Here is an 18,743-nt window from a genome sequence, read left to right on the forward strand (position 1 = left end):
TCGCCACGTGGATGGAGACGGCCTCGGTCTCACGGTGGGGCCAGGCGCCTGAGTCACCCCGGTGTGAATGTGCCTCTGAGCCGGGACACGGGGACACTCTGCCCAGGGGTCCTTTTCCTGTCAACTGAGGGCCCCTGTTTTGAGTTTTGTGCTTTTTGTTGGGGATCTTACTGTTTAAAAATATTTCTAAACAAATATATTTCTCATAACCAGAGACTGATGTTATGGCAGGTCTAGTGCCACCTTTACAAGTGGAAACAGATGGTGCTATAGTAGATGTGCACCCAGCAGGAGTGTGTTGTAAAAGAATGCACACCCAGCGGGAGTGTGATGGAATAGAGCAGACACCCAGCAGGAGTGTGATGGAATAGAACACACACCCAGCAGGAGTGTGATGGAATAGAGCAGACACCTAGCAGGAGTGTGATGGAATAGAACACACACCCAGCGGGAGTGTGATGGAATAGATGCACACCCAGCAGGAGTGTGATGGAATAGAACACACACCCAGCAGGAGTGTGATGGAATAGATGCACACCCAGCAGGAGTGTGATGGAATAGAACACACAACCAGCAGGACTGTGATGGAATAGAACACACACCCAGCAGGAGTGTGATGGAATAGAACACACACCCAGCAGGACTGTGATGGAATAATGCACACCCAGCAGTAGTGTGATGGAATAGAACACACACCCAGCGGGAGTGTGATGGAATAGATGCACACCTAGCAGGAGTGTGATGGAATAGAACACACACCCAGCGGGAGTGTGATGGAATAGATGCACACCCAGCAGGAGTGTGATGGAATAGAACACACACCCAGCGGGAGTGTGATGGAATAGAACACACACCCAGCAGTAGTGTGATGGAATAGAACACACACCCAGCAGGAGTGTGATGGAATAGAACACACACCCAGCAGGAGTGTGATGGAATAGAACACACACCCAGCAGGAGTGTGATGGAATAGATGCACACCCAGCAGGAGTGTGATGGAGTAATGCACACCCAGCAGGACTGTGATGGAATAATGCACACCCAGCAGGAGTGTGATGGAATAATGCACACCCAGCAGGACTGTGATGGAATAGAACACACACCCAGCAGGAGTGTGACATAATAGAGCAGACACCCAGCAGGAGTGTGATGGCATAGAACACACACCCAGCAGGACTGTGATGGAATAGAACACACACCCAGCAGGAGTGTGACATAATAGAGCAGACACCCAGCAGGAGTGTGATGGAATAGAACACACACCCAGCAGGAGTGTGATGGAATAGAACACACACCCAGCAGGAGTGTGATGGAATAGAACACACACCCAGCAGGAGTGTGATGGAATAGATGCACACCCAGCAGGAGTGTGATGGAATAGATGCACACCCAGCAGGAGTGTGATGGAATAGATGCACACCCAGCAGGAGTGTGATGGAATAGAATTCAGGAGGCCCCCCAGCTCGTAGGACCAGGGCCTTAGGCCAGCTCAGCTCACACTGCGCATAGGCTGGCTCAGAAGGCTGGGGGGCAGAACCCGCTCCTCACAGCAGGGTGCCAGCAAGCGTTTCCTTGGGTGCTGGTCGCTGCATCACACAGCATGGGTGCCGGGGCCAGGCCCGCACCTGGAGCGGCCAGGTTGCCAGATTTCACTTTGAACACTCAAGGCACAGCGCCCATGGCGCCACCAGAACAGGCCCAAAGCTTTGGGCTTTATGGGATGTTTATGGTTCAATATTGGCAGGTGACAGTGGTGCTGGCCCCACCAGCCTCTCTGTGGCTCCACAAGAGGTTCAGCCCTCAGCGAGTGAGGACAGTGGTCAGCAAGCATGGCCAGTGAGTGAGGGCAGTGAGCGTGGCCAGTGAGCGTGGATCATGAGTGTGGCCAGTGAGCGTGGACCATGAGCATGGCCAATGACCGCAGCCAGTGAGCATGACCAGTGAGCGTGGCCAGTGAGCGTGGTCAGGGAGTGTGGACCATGAGCGTGGTCAGGGAGCGTGGTCAGTGAGTGTGGACCATGAACATGGCCAGTGAGTGTGGTCAGTGAGCATGGCCAGTGAGCATGGCCAGTGAGTGTGGTCAGTGAGCGTGGACCATGAGTGTGGTCAGTGAGCATGGCCAGTGAGCGTGGTCAGTGAGCGTGGACCATGAGTGTGGTCAGTGAGTGTGGTCAGTGAGCGTGGACCATGAGCATGGACATTGCCCCTGTGATGAAGGAAGGAGGGAAAATTGCCCTCACAGGCCCTGCACTGTGTAGTCACTGTAGTTCTCTGGGTTAGTGCTCACATTTTGTTAAAGGCTGTGCGTAAGGAAAAGAAGGAAATGAAGATGATAAGGCCCTACTGGCTCCGTGAATTGGGACAAGGTCAAGCTTTGTTAATTACCTAGTAGAAAGGAACACTAGATAGCACCTAAATGGGACATGCCCAGGTTTGCTAGCCATGTTCCACTGGGGAGGTATGAGAAATACACACAGAAGGGCTGTGTGCTGCATGGGGGAGGAGTTGGGGCCTGGGGTGGTGCTCTCTCGTGACCTGAAGTGGAACGTGGGCTGGACCCGAGCGCCTGTGGCTGCCATAGATTTCAGATGAGCAAGTGGGGTTCCTGCCTGGAAAAGACTGCAGCCCCATTTCAGTCACTGACTCATTCATTATTATTCGATTTGACAAATGTTTGTGGACCAGATAAAGCCATATGATTGTTCATACAATCATTCATTCATTTGTTCATACATGTGACGTGATTATGGAGCATCTGTTATGGGATAATCATGTTGGATTATGTATTCAGTCTTTCATCTGACAAATGCTTATGGACCATGTACTATAGAGTACTCATCTAACTAGGTGACCTTTTCCTACAAATAAACCAGAGTAAGATTGCAGCAGACTTCTCATCACAAACAGTGCAAATGTGAATGAGTTGTGAAATGCTGAAGGAAAGACAAAACAAGCACCAGCTTATAACCTGTATCCGCTAAATTTTCCTTCGAAAATGGGAAAAAGCAAGATTTCCTTAGACAAGCAGAGAAAATGTATCACTGGCAGACCGGCCCTACAAAAAATGTTAAAAGAAGTTCTTCAGGCGGAAGGAACATGATGCAGGTCTAACACCAGAACCCACCCGAAGGAAGGAAAGCATCAGAGAAGGTCTTAGTTTCAATTGATCTTAAAAGATAACTCTGCATAAAGCAACCGTGTATTGGGTGATGATCGCGTGTCAGTAATTGACGTGGATGGGAGGAAGGGGCTGGGAAGGCTCTTGATGAGGTGCCTGTGCTGTGTGTGAGGCAGTAGAATATTATTTAAAGATGGAATTTAGATTGTAAAATGTATATTGTAAACTCCAGGGAAGCCAATAAAAATTTTAAAAGATGTAAGGGAAAAGTATAAAATGGAGCCATATGAAATGCTTGATGAGAAAGCAGAAAAAGAGAAAAAAAGGAAGAAAGAACAAATGGAATGAATAAAAAAACACAGTTACAAACATGGTAGATATTAATCTAATTAAATCAATAATCCCTTTAAATGTAAATAGTCTACATACACTAATTAAAACACAGAGTTTGTCCACGTGAATACAAAAACAAGACCCAACCCTATGTTGCCTACAGGAAGCCGCTTTAAATGTAAAGACACATATGATGAGAAGCAAAGGGCTGGGGAAAGACACGCTGGGCCAGGGCAGCAAGGAGGAAGATGGAGCGCTGCCTTACTGTTACACTAAGAAGAGCATCGGGTAAGGAGGGGTGTTGCATAACATCAAGGGACCAGTTATCGGGGAGACATGAGCATCTTACATGTGTAGCGCACAAGGAAAGGCATGAGAAGGCACAAGGCAAGCACGGACAGGCCCCAGGGGAGCAGACACGTGCACTGTGGTAAGCGGGGGCTTCTGTCGCCCTCGGCCAGGGCCTGGGGTGAAGTGGATGGAAAGTCAGAAGGACGCAGGTGACCCGGTCAGCACTGTCAATCCACTCGACACCTCGAAGATATTTAACCGAGAACAGAAACATACACACTCCCGTCACACTCACATGGAACATTCACCACGACGGAGCACATTTTTGGAAAACATGCATAAATAAATGAATAAAAAGTCATACAAAGTATGTTCTCAGAACACAATGGAATTAAACTAGAAATGAGTAACAGAAAGATAACTGTAATTTTCCCAAATATTTGGAAATTAGACAATTTCCAGTTATAAGAAATACCCTGTGGATCAAAGAAGAAGTCTGAAGAGGAATTTAAAAATAAACTCATAAAAATTCAAAATATATACATATTTTGAATTGAATACACATGAAATACAGCTTATCACAATGTGTGGGATGCAGCTAAAGCAGTGCTTGGAAGGAATATACAGAATTAGGTATGTATATTAGATAAAAGGAAGTTATAAAATTCACCTTAGACAACTATGAAGAAAAAGCAAAATGACTAAAACAAGAGGAAATAAAATAATTAAAATTGTAGCAGAAACCATTGAAATTAAAAACAGGAAAGCAATAGAAAAAAATTTAAGAACCCAAAGATCAAGAAAATCAATAAGCCTTTAGCCAAAGTAAACAGTAAAAAAAGGAGAGAAGACGCAAATGACCAGAAATAAAAGGGCATCATTACAGCCCCATGGACATCAAAATGACAATAGCAGGACACTGTGGCCAGCTCTGTACTCACCAGTATAGTAACAGGGGAAATGGACTCATTCCTAAAGGGTACAGACCACCAAAGCTCACGGAAGGAAAAGGAGCCTGAATGGCCCGTTGTTTTCTATTTAAATCAATAATTAATACCTCCCCCAAAGCACCAGGCTCACACGGTTTCATTGGTGAACTGTACCATACATTTTAGGAGGCAATTATACCAATTTTTAATAATTTTCACTTCCAGAAAGTAGAGGCAGAGGGATGAGGCCTGAGTGTGGGCTCACGTTTCGATGGCTGTCGACGCAGATGGACACGTGGAGAAGTGCGGTAGGCGTGAGCACGTGTGCAGGTCGAGCTCACACACATGTCCTCTGTCTGAGAGGGCCTAGAATCGGTGGCATCCTCGTGCCAGTGAGCACACCTGGCACCCAGATGTTGTTTCTGAAGCCATTTTAATGAAAAGATTGGGAAGGGAGAGATTCTGGCGCTGGAGCAGTAAATATAGAGGCTGCACGGAGAGTCCTGCGTGACAGAAGGAGCCGGCAAGCCCACATGCGGGGGCCATGCCACAGGACACGGGACTCGCTGCCGTGCCCCGGTGGCTGAGCTGGCCCTGGAGCAATGACACAGGTGCTATTGCACTACCACCTGCTGTGTAGACTAAGTGCCCGGAGTCCGCATTCACACAAGTACATGATTGCATGAATAAGAAAGCGGGAGGATAGACAAGCCTATGCGCAGAATTCCAGACCCCAGAGACGGTACCCCCACATGCCTCTCCTCCAGCGCGGCTGCGCAGGTCCTTCCTGCCAGAGAGGGCGGCGTGGAAGAGGATGGGAGAGGATGGGAGAGGATGGGAGATGATGGGAGAGGATGGGAGAGGATGGGAGAGGATGGGAGAGGATGGGTGGGGACGGGAGAGGATGGGAGAGGATGGAAGAGGATGGGTGGGGATGGGAGAGGATGGGAGAGGATGGGAGAGGATGAGTGGGGACGGGAGAGGACGGGAGAGGATGGGAGAGGACGGGAGAGGATGGGAGAGGATGGGAGAGGATGGGAGAGGATGGGAGAGGATGGGAGAGGATGGGTGGGGACGGGACTTGCAGCGGAGAGACCCGGCCGGCACCACCGCTGCCAGGTGTCAAGGTCAGCATCCACAGCAACGGGCCACGTGGACAGCTTCCCGTCAGCTTCCTTCCCGTACACTCAGGCCCAGTGTAACCAGGAGGAAAGCCCCAGGAAAGCCCCGGGCAGCGGGTTCAAGCTCCTGACCGCGCTCATCAAAAACGGGGGAGTCTAAAACCTCCCAGGAGAAACAGCAGCGGCACACAGTGTGGCATCTTGGGGAGGGGGGTGGGGGGGGGTCCTGGAGCAGAAAAACAGACATTGGGTAAAAACAATCAATAAAAGAAGGTGATAAAGTACGGGTTTTGGTTAATAATGTGCCACCTTTGGCTCACTAATTGTGAGAAGTGTGCCCTGAAGTCATGGAAGGTGTTAATAGCCGGGGACAGGGATCTGGGGTCTGTGGGAGCCCTGCGCTGTCTGCACTTTCCCTGGGAATCTGAATGCATTCTAAAATGAAAAGTTTACCTGAGGAGTAGAGATGATAGATATAACCTCGGCCTTGGCCGGGGAGACAGGCGTTCATCAACGGTCACAACATCGAGGCAGAGGTCAGTTAAAATCAAGTCAGAACCGTGGTCAGAGCTGCAGCAGGACAGCACAGGAGCCCGCGGGGACTGGGTGGTCTGGGCAGCGAGGACACTGTCCAGAGAAAGCACAGAGGGAGTGGGGCCAGGGGCTGAGCGAGCTGCCTGCTGGGAGGGCACGGAGCTCCCGGGTCGGGGTGGGCTGGCGGGTCTTCGGCAGAGAAGTGGCGGGACCAGCTTTGTTTGAGGAGTGAGCACGGCTGAGGGCTGGAGGGTGGACAGGAGCGTGGTTGAGGTGTCACTCCCAGGCCGTGGAGGAGGGAGCCACCAAAGAGGATCTGGATGTCGTCTCCCGTGGGCACGTGGGTGGCACTCTTTCGAAAGGTTCAGACCTGAGCTTGGGAGCCCAGCGCCTGGTTCTGCAGTCGGTGAGGCCTGAGCATTTTCAGCTCCTGCAGGTTCCCGCCATGCTGGTGGCGCCGGGGCCAGGGCTGCGCGTGGAGAGCCGGGACTGGGAGGCGGCCAGGAGGACCCTGCGGCCCTGGCTGCGGCTGAGGAGACTGCTGACCTGCACACACTTCTGCCCAGCACCAGCATGTTCTTCAGAGGCAACTGCCCACCTTGAGCCAATGTCCATCTGTGGAGTGGGAAGGAGGGCAGCATGGCTTTTGGGGGTATCGTGTGGGTCAGCGGGCACCATGCCGGGCAGGCGGGTGCTGCTGGAGCAGTGCTCCTCCGCCGTCCTGGGCCTCTTTCGCCGTCGTCCTCACGGCTCCCTGGCCACACACAGATGGACGCCAGACCCCTTCCAGTCCGAGCTTCTGACTGTACAACGGCAATGCTTGTGTCACAGCGCTGTCACCTCCAGGCTGGGTGAGACCGGTGCCCGTTGCTTTCTGGAACACGTCCCCGTGCTGCACCTGGTGCACCCACACAGGGCTCCTCCAACTCCTGGGCCAGAGGGGGCTCCCCAATAGCCTGGTCCCAGTTACGCGCCCTCCTCGGGCGGAGGGGAGCCTGGCTGCGTTTCGAGTGTGGGAGGCAATGGAGCCTGGAGCGAGAGACTCAAGTACGCAAGTGTTTAGTGAGCGCTTGAGAAGCACCCCCGTGTCAGCCGAGGGCGCGGCCAGGAGCCTCAGTAAAGCGGTGTCTGCTGGCTGGAGCCGCCGTGTGCAGCACCTCTGGGCTCAGGGTCAGAGAGCGCCGGTGTCGCTGTCCTGGCTTAGAGACCCCGCCACCCAGCCTCCCGGTCCCGCTGTGAGTTGGCACCCTCAGGTCGAAGATAGGGCCTGGGTAGGATTTCTCTCCTACTTGGAATTTTAGTATTACACTGTCCTAGGGGTTTTTAAAACAATACAATAATGAAGAAATGTTGGTATGTGCTTCCTGGCAGTTTGAGACCAAGTTCACTTGGTAAGAACTCTTGGGAGAGTGCATTTCAAGTCCATCACTGAGACTCAGGTCTGTTTGGGGATCCATGGCCTTGTCCTTGGGGTGTCCTTGCCTCATTTTACTGTGCAATTGGAAGAGGCCCTGTGCGTGGGAGATCTGCATTTCTGCTCTCTGGCGGCTTTGCATGCGGACACTGGGGAGAAGCCCAGGTCCCGAGGCCCAGGCGACCAGAGCAGGAGGCGCGCCAGCTTGCGGGCTGGGCTGCTGCTATCTCGCTGTTTCTTCCCCCACTCTCGCTCATCCTCCCTTCTGGACACTTCTGTCCACTTGGTGGGCTTTCTCCTCCCAAACTCCACACTGGCCTGGGCTCCTGATTCCGGCCTGCATTTGGGTCAAATATATGAGTCAAGTCAATCCAGAACCGTGACCCCGAAGTCCGCACCCTGTGGGAAGGCGCCTCAGGTCTCAGCAGGCTCATATCTGTGCTCCTCGGTCTCCCCTGAGCGGCTGCGCTCCCCCGCTGAGCACCTGCCCGCAGAGCTGGGGTCAGCCCTCGGCTATCCTGCCTCTCTCCTGCACTCGCCACCTGGCTAAGCCTCCTCTCTGCTTGTCACATAACCTTTGCTGCCTATTTAAGCATTGGGTGTATTTATGTCACAGGTTTGTGAAAAATAAAGACACTGTCATAAGCTTCTGTAATAGTTTACAATGAGTCACTCACAGTTATTCTTTAACTGATTAGGAAAAATGATAGAGATTTTCACATGCATGTTCAGAAAAACTTTCTGTAGCTGTCCTAGTCCGCAGGCGCAGGCCCTGTGTTCAGAGGGCGCCTTCTGCAGCAGCTGCAGGGCCCCGCAGATGTCCTGAGAGGAGGGAGGGCTGGGCAAGGAAAGGGTGCCCATGGCTGAAACCCCCACACAGCACCTGTGGACCAGACAGGAGGACCCGGTCATGGAGGTGGCCGGGCCCCCAGGAGCCTCTGCGCTCTGAGAGGGGTCTGGGAGCGCCATTGGGAGCAGGGCCGTAGCCCAGGCACCTGCGGCCTGTCTGTCTTCCCTGGGAGGTTTGCCCCGATGACGAGAAAGCCAGCGAGAGCGCTCAGCCGCGTTCAATGCGAGTTCTCTTTGTATTATTTTCTCTCTTGTTTTTCTTTTTCCCCAGCGGAGAGTGAGCAGGGAGGCGGTACGGGACACACTGGCTGGGTAACGGTCAGTGGGGAGATGTCCTTGGACCCGCTCGGGGTCCAGCTGCCTCAGCCCACTGGATGCACCTCCCCTCCCTCTTCTGCTCAAGAGGAACGTCACCCCCGACACTGGCTCAACTGGTCGGAGTGTCGCCCTGTGCACCAAAAGGTTGTGGGTCCAATTCCTGGTCAGGGCACATACCTAGGTTGCAGGTTTGGTCCCCAGTCAGGGCACAGACTAGAGGCAACTGATCAATGTTTCTCTCTCACATCCATGTTTCTCTCTCTCTCTCTCTCTCTCTCTCTCTTTCTCTCCTCCCTCCTGTCCACACTCTCTCGCTACAGATCAATGGAAATAATGTCTTCCAGTGAGGATTAAAAAAGATAAATTAACTAATTTACAAAATAAAAAGAGAGACATTACAAGTGACACCTTGGATGGACCCCAGCTCATGGGTCATTCACTAAGTCCAGTGCTCCTTTTAGTAGCCAGTTGCCTCCGACGGCACAGCTGTGCGATGTGGGCGGGGAGGTCGTGCTGAGGGAACCGCTCCTCCCAGTGGTCAGAACCGGGTTTGCTGTCACTTCTCTGAAACGGACCAGCCACCCTGACCAGCCCAGGCAGAACCTCTCTGTAGGCCTGGCCTCTTTCCGCTTTCGTATGCAAATGAATTGAACCCACAGATGATGTTTTTCTTTTTACCCAAGACCTGACACCATTTTCTTCATCATCAAGCTGCAGAGGAGACTTCCGGGCAGTTCCCAAGACTGCTCTGCATTGAGCTGGCTGTGTGGCTTTGGCAGGAGAAGCCCAGATAGCTGTTTGCATCTTCTTTATTTTGTTCCCCAACATGGAAGGATAGGGCAGAAATTGTCCCCAGTTGTTTGTTTCCCAGAGCACCATCCACTTCTTCCACTGTTACCTCAGCCATATCATACGGGGAGGCTGTGGCCAGCGATGCGAATGCAGCCAGCAGCCGCCTGACTGTGAGCGCCGTGGGAGATGCTCTCTGCAGGCAGTGGAGGGGTGCACCCTGGGGCTCGGTGCCAGGGCTCGGTGCCAGGGCTCGGTGGGTCTCCAGAAAAGCAGAAGCCTTGGACCCGAGTCTGGGCCTTTGAGAACCAGGACAGACCCGCGGCCTGCTGCTCCCAGGCCAAGCTTAAAAGCACTGAAATGAACACAGATTTGGGGAACAAGAGTGCTGCCTTTACAAACACTCTTACACCCAGACAAATGGCTGCCCTTACAGGTGAGGTGGGCCTTTTTTTGCAGGCGGGGAGAGCAGAAGATGGTTTACAGCTGACCCTCATTGTTTCTGAGATCTATATTCGCAGTTCGCCTTCTCCCTAGTGTGTCTGTGGAACCCCAGTGAATACTCGCTGTGCTGCGTGCGCTCTGTGGGCCGGCACAGAGAAGGGCAGTCTGCCTCACCCACACGCCCATTCCCAGCGGAGGCTGAGGGAGTGGCTGCTCCCACCGCACGGAAGTGTCCCTCTCATGCTCTGCTCAGAGCCACTTGTCAGCGTTTGTTGTGCTCTTTGTTGCTGTGCTGTTGGAATGGCCGCAGCACAGCGCCAAGTGCAGTCTGGCTCCGCGGTGAAGGAGGCCACGCTGAGCAGCGCTGTGGGCCCTGAGCTCGGTGTGACAATGTCAGCAACATGCACAAAGCACGTTTACTCAAACAGCAGCACAGAAAACCAGGCTCTGTGGACGGGCTGAGATGTCATGAGCACGGGCTTCCAGGGAGAGGCACTGCCCTTCCCCAGGAGCAAGAGTGGCTCGGTGCTGAGAACTCCGTGCCCACGGTGACTGTATGGGACCTGCTGCCATGCAGAATGAGAATCCACTAAAGACGCCCAAGGCGACGAGGATAGGGAGAGGAGAGGAGTTGATAGAATGGAGGGGAAGGAGGGGAAGCAGCGACACGGTGGAGTGTGAGGGCCTCGCTGTGTGAATCCGGGCCCTGCATGGACAGGCAGCTTCCTATGCACAGACCAGGTGTGGTGCTGGGGGCTGGGGCCCTGGATGCATTTGTGGCCACTGAGTGTGGACACAGGAGGAGTGGTGCCCATGTGTGTCTAGATCTCGGTGTCTGCTGCCTTTTCAGGGGGGTCTTGGGCAAAATGGAATTGTGTGGAGCCAAGCAACCAGGATAGTGAATGTGTTAGAATGACATTGAGTGGGGACGGCTTGTGAGCCTGAGCAGAGTGGGAGCAGGTGAGCCTGGAGCAGAGCTGGGAGCAGGTGAGCCTGGAGCAGAGCTGGGAGCAGGTGAGCCTGAGCAGAGCTGGGAGCAGGTGAGCCTGGAGCAGAGCTGGGAACAGGTGAGCCTGAGCAGAGCTGGGAGCAGGTGAGCCTGGAGCAGAGCTGGGAGCAGGTGAGCCTGGAGCAGAGCTGGGAGCAGGTGAGCCTGGAGCAGAGCTGGGAGCAGGTGAGCCTGGAGCAGAGCTGGGAACAGGTGAGCCTGAGCAGAGCTGGGAGCAGGTGAGCCTGGAGCAGAGCTGGGAGCAGGTGAGCCTGAGCAGAGCTGGGAGCAGGTGAGCCTGAGCAGAGCTGGGAGCAGGTGAGCCTGGAGCAGGTGAGCCTGAGCAGAGCTGGCAGCGGGCATCTGACGACCTTGGGGATGCTGAGCAGGATGTCCTATGCATCCCGAGAGCAGCTGAGGGTCAGGGCTGGAGGCGCCGAGGCAGGGCCTGGGCTGAGAGAGCCCTTTCCACCAGGCGTGTCCATCCCAGGCTGGACCAGGGCCACTGGGGGGGCCGGGCAGTGAGCTGGTGCTGGCGTTGTGCTCCCTCAGGACGGGGAGCCTCGGGCTGGGTGCGTGTTCCCCAGGCTCCTCGGGCTCCACACTGCGCCGTCCACGTGGGCAGAGCACCCCTGCACCCGGGAGTTTGTGCTGCGACGCCATGTGCGCTCACGTAGAAACGGAACAGAGGCCCCTGGCTCCCAGGTGGCAGCCTCCATGGTGAGGGGCCGGGGACACTCCGGCTGGAGGCTCAGGGTCAGGGCCAGAGGGCAGGCTGAGCTGACGGCGAAGGAAGCGCTCACTTGAGTGAGATAAAGATAAGCGGGGCCATGAAGCCACCTCGGCTGCGGTCCTTGGCCCACGCCTCTGAGGTGGCCGGAACTGAGACCACGCGCCTGAGAAGGAGAAGCCGAGCAGGTTCGCGTGAGGCCTGGGGTCAGGAGAGGCCACCACGTGAGGACAGGAAGGAGGGCCGAGCGCTGGGCAGGGCGTTCACGGCACAGGCGGGCAAGAGGAGCCAGGGCTCGGGCCATGCAGGGAAGCAGGGTTCGAGGAGGATTTGGGGTGTCCCAGGGCTTGGAGAGGGCTCACCCGCCTCACACTGCGCACTGTGCAGGGCATGGCCAAGAGGGAGGGCTGGCGAGGGAGGACTGGGTGCAGCTTCCATCCACATCAGGGAGAGCTGGTGCGGCTCCAGGCAGCGTCGGGGAAGACCACAGCCAGGGCTTGGGTCATGTTAGAGAAAGCTGTGAGGTCCCTGGAGACCGGCTGGGGCTATCTCCTAGGTCCCCAGCCTGGGCAGGTGGTCCCTGCCTGGACTCCTGCTCCCTGAGGGAGCCCGTTCCCCCGTCGGGTGGTCACGTCTGGGAGAAGCATGTCTTTTCTGACTCAGTGGGTGAGACATGCATGAAGACTGAGAGGAATCCTGGAAGGCCAGGGCCTCGCCCTGTGCAGCTGGTCAGGGCTGGTGCCATTTGCTCAGGTGGGAGAAGCTGAGGGAGGGCGTGCATGAGCCACGAAGGCTCCATGCTGAGCACACGCAGGCTGAGTGTCGGGAAGACCCAGGTGGAGGCCTCAGGCGTGCGGCATCCGGTCAGGGTGGCGTGGAGGGGCCTTGCTGGTAGGCGGTGTGGATGGAGATGATGGGCTGCAGACCCAGCACTGGGTGCTGAGCGAGAGGAGGGGAGCCCTGGAGGGAAAGGGGCTGTCAGGAGGGAGATGGACCCCTGAAGTGGGCACTGCCAGGAGGCTCGGCCTGTGGAGGTGTGACATCAGAGCAGAGGACGGGGGGGGGGGGGGGGGGGGCGGGGGGTGAGAAAGGGAGGAGGCGGGGAGAGGGGGGGCAGAGGGGAGGGCAGAGTGGAGGGGCCAGCAGTGGACGCATGGGAAGCTGGCCAGGCTTTCTCCTCTCCCTCGTGTGTGTACGGTCACGTCTTTGCACACAGAGCCTTTAAAAACAAAACTGGACTCTGTACCCTTATTTGGAAACTGGCTTTCACGTAATTTTAAGTCTGTCCACCTGCCAGGTGCAGGAATGTTCCAGGGGCGGACAGGGCAGTGGGCAAGGCATCCCTTCCTGCCAGCTCTCCGCTGGGGGAGCCCAACTGGAGGGGTCAGGTGTTAAAGGGCCTCGTCCGTGAGGAGGCCTGCGGAGAAGGGTGAGCAGGGTGCATCCTGGGCGGCCCGGGCATCGCAAGGCATTACTTCATGTCCCACAACATGTTTCTATCACGAAATGCAGTTACCTGTGCCTGGGAAGGCCCAGACGTGATGCTGCAGAGACGGGAGCTCGCCTGACAATAGCCCGAGGCCTCGCCTGCTGGCAGCACCTGTTCGTTTCTCAGCGCTGAGCATTTGAATAGGTGGTTCCCCACCTGGAGAAAAGGCCCGGGAACGTTGAGTTGCACAGGGACGGGCAGCCTTCTCAGCTGCTGAGGACGTTCCCGGGTGTGAGATTTGAACGCAGACTCTCTGGGTCCCAGGAGAAGGCAGAGTGAAGCAGCGCCTGTGATGAGTCCCAGGGCCAGCCAGGTTGCTGGGAGGGTGCAGAGCAGGAAGCCTGTCCACCTGGCCGGCAGCGGCAGGAGCCGGCAGCGTGGCCCCACCTGAGGCTGAGCGCCAGGCAGACTCCGTAGTGAGCGAGTGGTATCTACAAAATGGGCGGGAACCGCTCTGTGGTGACAGCACCTGCAGACAGCGGCCGGGACGGAGGTGGCAGCCCCATCACCGTGGTCTGTGTTGTAGGAAGCAGGTCGGAGACCAGGGTAGGCCCTGGGTGGGCCCCTGTGGGAGCCAGTCCTGACGAGGCATGAACGGGTATCAGAGATGTTCACCCCCCAGTTAAATAGCCCAAGAAAGTGCCCGCGTTGTCCCTGCAATGGCCCATGCCTGCTGTCCGCCGGCACAGTGCGCAGAGGCCATCCTCCGCACAGGAAGTGGCCCGGCAGCCATGGCGCCACGCAGGGCAGCCAGGAGGCGCACCGCTCGGGTGACTGCAGTGTCCCTCGGAGCCACACAGGGGTGCCCGTGGGCCTGCCTGCCCCATGCCGACTGCTTCGGGGTGGCTCACAGCAGAGGCGCACCAATGTACCTGTTAGATGAATGTAACTTGTGTTAGGAGTTATGTAACTTTAAAAGTATGTGTTCACACTGAAAATATTGTTCTTGAAGACTTACAGTTTCAGTTGAGCTCACGGTGGGCAGCAGCTATGCCAAGGGCCCCGAGTGTAGGGGCAGCGGACAGCAAGGGTGCCGCTGAGGCCGGGCTCTGAGACGATCCTCCTGCCCTGACCCAGAGCAGAGAGAGTGAGAGCAGGACCTGGCCAGGGCAGCCGTGGCCCGGGGAACAGCCAGCTGGGATGAGGCTGACTGGCATGGAGGGACAGGGACAGAGGGACAGGGACATGCTGCAGGGATGGAGGAGGACCAGGATGGGAAGGAGCAGGCTGGCGGCTGGCATGCTTGCAGGGTGCAGCTGGGGCGATGTGGTCAAACCAGACAGGGAATGTGTATGGACAGAATGGAGGTCACACTAAAGGCATTTGTCACTCAAGCCTTTAGAAGGAGGCTGGGCCCTGGCTGGGCCCTGGCTGGGCAGTGCCCAGGTGAGGGAGGCTCAAGTAGTGGAGGTCCCGGCCACAGGCACGGTCCGGGCCCTGCATTGGTAGCACCGAGATTGCTGGCCTGCAACCCCGCAGGCCCTGCGTTTCAGATCCAGGTGATGCTCATGTGTGGGGGCTTGTAAGTGTTGGGCTGAGGGGGGCTGAAATGTGGATGGGGCCCAGGGAGCGAGGGGTGGCCGAGGCCCAGGGAGCGAGGGGTGGCCGAGGCCCAGGGAGCGAGGGGCGGCCGAGGCCCAGGGAGCGAGGGGCGGCCGAGGCCCAGGGAGCGAGGGGCGGCCGAGGCCCAGGGAGCGAGGGGAGGCCGAGGCCCAGGGAGCGAGGGGAGGCCGAGGCCCAGGGAGCGAGGGGTGGCCGAGGCCCAGGGAGCGAGGGGTGGCCGAGGCCCAGGGAGCGAGGGGTGGCCGAGGCCCAGGGAGCGAGGGGTGGCCGAGGCCCAGGGAGCGAGGGGAGGCCGAGGCCCAGGGAGCGAGGGGTGGCCGAGGCCCAGGGAGCGAGGGGTGGCCGAGGCCCAGGGAGCGAGGGGTGGCCGAGGCCCAGGGAGCGAGGGGAGGCCGAGGCCCAGGGAGCGAGGGGCGGCCGAGGCCCAGGGAGCGAGGGGCGGCCGAGGCCCAGGGAGCGAGGGGAGGCCGAGGCCCAGGGAGCGAGGGGTGGCCGAGGCCCAGGGAGCGAGGGGAGGCCGAGGCCCAGGGAGCGAGGGGAGGCCGAGGCCCAGGGAGCGAGGGGTGGCCGAGGCCCAGGGAGCGAGGGGAGGCCGAGGCCCAGGGAGCGAGGGTGGCGGAGGCCCAGGGAGCGAGGGGTGGCCGAGGCCCAGGGAGCGAGGGTGGCGGAGGCCCAGGGAGCGAGGGTGGCCGAGGCCCAGGGAGCGAGGGGTGGCTGAGGCCTTAGAGACGGTGGCGGGAGCAGAGCCAGTGTAATGAAGGAGCCGAGGCCGCACTGCGAGGCAAGGCCCCTGCGAGGCGAGCGCCGGGCAGAAGGTCCTGCAGAGCAGCAGATCCCTGGCCTCTGGTGTCTGCTCCTTAGCTGAGCTCTCAGCCTGACATGCGTGTAGACTGTGCTGACAGGTGAATTTTCAGAAACTGGACAAAGGAAAGCAATCACTGATACACAAATGCTGGAAGCAAGAAATCAATTGTCCCATCAAATCATAATAAGCGCAGTGTCCTGGGGCCGTCGGGGGCACTGGGCTGGCACATGGCCGGGAGGAGGGTCTGCTCCATGAGCACCTGTGCTCCCGGGGCCACCATGCCCAGCCAGCACCTCCTGCTCAGGGCTTCCACCCTGTCCTGTGTCGGGGTGTGTCTGTGTGTGTGTCTGTGTCTGTGTGTGTCTGTGTATGTGTCTGTGTGTGTGTGTGTCTGTGTGTGGCTGTGAGTCTCTGTCTGTGTGTGTGTGTCTGTGTGTGTCTGTGTCTGTGTGTGTCTGTGTGTGTCTGTGTGTGTGTGTGTGGCTGTGTGTGTCTGTGTCTGTGTGTGTGTGTCTGTCTGTGTCTGTGTGTGTCTGTGTCTGTGTGTGTGTCTGTGTGTGGCTGTGGTGTCTGTGTCTGTGTGTGTCTCTGTCTGTGTGTGTCTGTGTGTGTCTGTGTCTGTGTGTGTCTGTGTATGTGTCTGTGTGTGTCTGTGCATGTGTCTGTGTGTGTGTCTGTGTGTCTCTGTGTGTGTCTGTGTGTGTCTCTGTCTGTGTGTGTGTCTGTGCATGTGTCTGTGTGTGTCTGTGTGTGTCTCTGTCTGTGTGTGTGTCTGTGTGTGTCTGTGTATGTGTCTGTGTGTGTGTGTCTGTGTGTGTCTGTGTATGTGTCTGTGTGTGTGTGTGTGTCTGTGTGTGGCTGTGTGAGTCTCTGTCTGTGTGTGTGTCTGTGTGTGTGTGTGTCTGTCTGTGGGTCTGTTTAGTGACGAAGTGTGTGTGCTGGAACAGGTCTCATCGGTGTGGAGCCTGCACTGCTTCTCAGTGGGGAGCGATCTGGGGGAGGGCCGGAGGGGACAGGGACAGCCGAGGCCGGGGCCCTGGGAGGATGTCACTCTCCATGCCCAGGGCAGAGGCTGGTAGGCTCATCTCTGGGCCTGAGGTGTGCAGCCCTGGGGATGCTGTCACAGGTCTGTGTGTGAGGTGGGCCCAGCACTCCAGTTCCTGGAAGTAACTGCATCGGGCAGGTGCCTGGCGCCAGGGGAGCGTGTCCAGGGAGGCTCCCTGCTCACACTCTGACCAGCTGCCAGTTCCGCGCCAGGTCTCCGTGCCAGGGAGTGCAGGCACTAGCACATCCGGGCCCCACCTGCTCCTTGCTGACCGTCGGGCCAGCACCTCAGCCCTGCTTGCAACAGGACTTCTCTCTCACGCGTCTCTTCGAATCCTGTTCCGTGGGCACTCGTGTCCAATTCTCTGGTTTCAGGCTCCATGCAGCGCGCGTGTACGGGAAACCCAGTGTCTCTGTGAGCGGATGGGGTGGTGGGGGGAGGAGGGGGCTGCGGGGTGAGGAGAGGGGACAGTGTGTTCACTGGTGCAGTGTGCTGGCTCCCGGGAGGGGGCTCCCCTGGAAGCCTGTCTCCTGTGTCCAGGGCGGAAGGCTGGCAGTTACACACCAGTTCCTGCTGCTCAGGCGCTGACCCCTGTCCCTCTTTGTGATGCCAGGTGGACGCGTGTGGTGTGGCGTGAGGGAGACAGCATGGCTGCAGGCGTGGCTGACCACCTGCCCTTCTTCTTTGGCAACATCACCCGGGAGGAGGCCGAGGATTACCTGGTCCAGGGCGGCATGAGCGACGGGCTCTACCTGCTGCGCCAGAGCCGCAATTACCTGGGTGGCTTCGCCCTGTCGGTGGCGCACGGGCGCAAAGCGCACCACTACACCATCGAGCGGGAGCTGAACGGGACCTACGCCATCGCGGGCGGCAGGGCGCACCCCAGCCCGGCTGAGCTCTGCCTCTACCACTCCCAGGAGTCCGACGGCCTGGTCTGCCTCCTCAAGAAGCCCTTCCACCGGCCGCCCGGGGTGCAGCCCAAGACGGGGCCCTTCGAGGACCTGAAGGAGAACCTCATCCGGGAGTACGTGAAGCAGACCTGGAACCTGCAGGTGAGCCGCCGCGGGCACAGCCCCCATCACCCCTCCCCAGGGCCCGCTGCCTCAGACCAGCAGCCCGAGCCATCCACTCGGACCCAGAAGGCAGCCTCCTCCCTGTGCTCACAGCAGCGAGCGTGGCCCCTGCGTGCAGCGATGTGGGTTTCTCCACCAGGAAACCGCGTCACCATTCATGCCGGCCTTTTCAGAGAGCGTGGCAGGCACCCTGTTCGTTATTTACCCGAGGGGGTCGCACTAGACAGGATTCTATAGCTCCGTGACCTCTCGCAGAACGTCGGGTCAGCACCCATGTTAACTAACCGCTATGGCTGCCCGGCATTCCTCCTGTCCCCGCGGTTCACTTACCCGTGGTCGGCAAACTGCGGCTCTTGAGCCACATGCAGCTCTTTGGCCCCTTGAGTGTGGCTCTTCCTAAGCCTTAGGAGGACCCTAATTAAGTTAATAACAATGTACCTACCTATATAGTTTAAGTTTAAAAAATTTGGCTCTCAAAAGAAATGTCAGTGGTTGTACTGTTGACATTTGGCTCTGTTGACTAATGAGTTTGCCAACCACTGCCTTAGCCGGTTCCACTGAGGGACTTCCATTGTTCACACACAATGGGTGGGGAGCACCCTCCACAGCCATCCTTCCGGCCGCCGCAGTGTCTGCGGGGCGGGCCGAGCACCTGGTTTGCCCCAGCGAAGGGCGTGCGTGTCTGGTTTGTGTGTGTGGACAACTTGTCATCCACGAAGGTCCCGGAGGCTGTGACCACTCACACCCACGGCCTCCGGGCCCTCTCTGGGCTCGCCTCCTCGCCAGCCTCTGGTGCGCCTGCGCTCCGCTGAGTCATCGTCCGTGCAGGGGCGGCCGTACAGGCTCCCGGGCCGCATGCCGTGACTGCTTCCTCCCGGTAATACATTCTGTACTAAGTTCCACCTTGCAG

General features: G+C 57.4%; 1 protein-coding gene across 1 annotated transcript in view; it reads left to right on the forward strand.

The window, feature by feature from the left end:
* SYK (spleen associated tyrosine kinase) overlaps positions 1 to 18,743 on the forward strand; it is an 80,399-nt gene that overhangs the window by 18,736 nt on the left and 42,920 nt on the right. Inside the window, exon 2 of the mRNA XM_070400790.1 lies at positions 17,374 to 17,812. Coding sequence (XP_070256891.1) covers positions 17,408 to 17,812 — 405 coding nt within the window. The 5' untranslated portion in view covers positions 17,374 to 17,407. The remainder of the gene's footprint in view (positions 1 to 17,373; positions 17,813 to 18,743) is intronic.

Source organism: Myotis yumanensis, unplaced genomic scaffold, assembly GCF_028538775.1.
Source record: "Myotis yumanensis isolate MYYU_CA2020_CCGP unplaced genomic scaffold, mMyoYum1.0.hap1 SCAF_21, whole genome shotgun sequence".
Taxonomy (NCBI): domain Eukaryota; kingdom Metazoa; phylum Chordata; class Mammalia; order Chiroptera; family Vespertilionidae; genus Myotis; species Myotis yumanensis.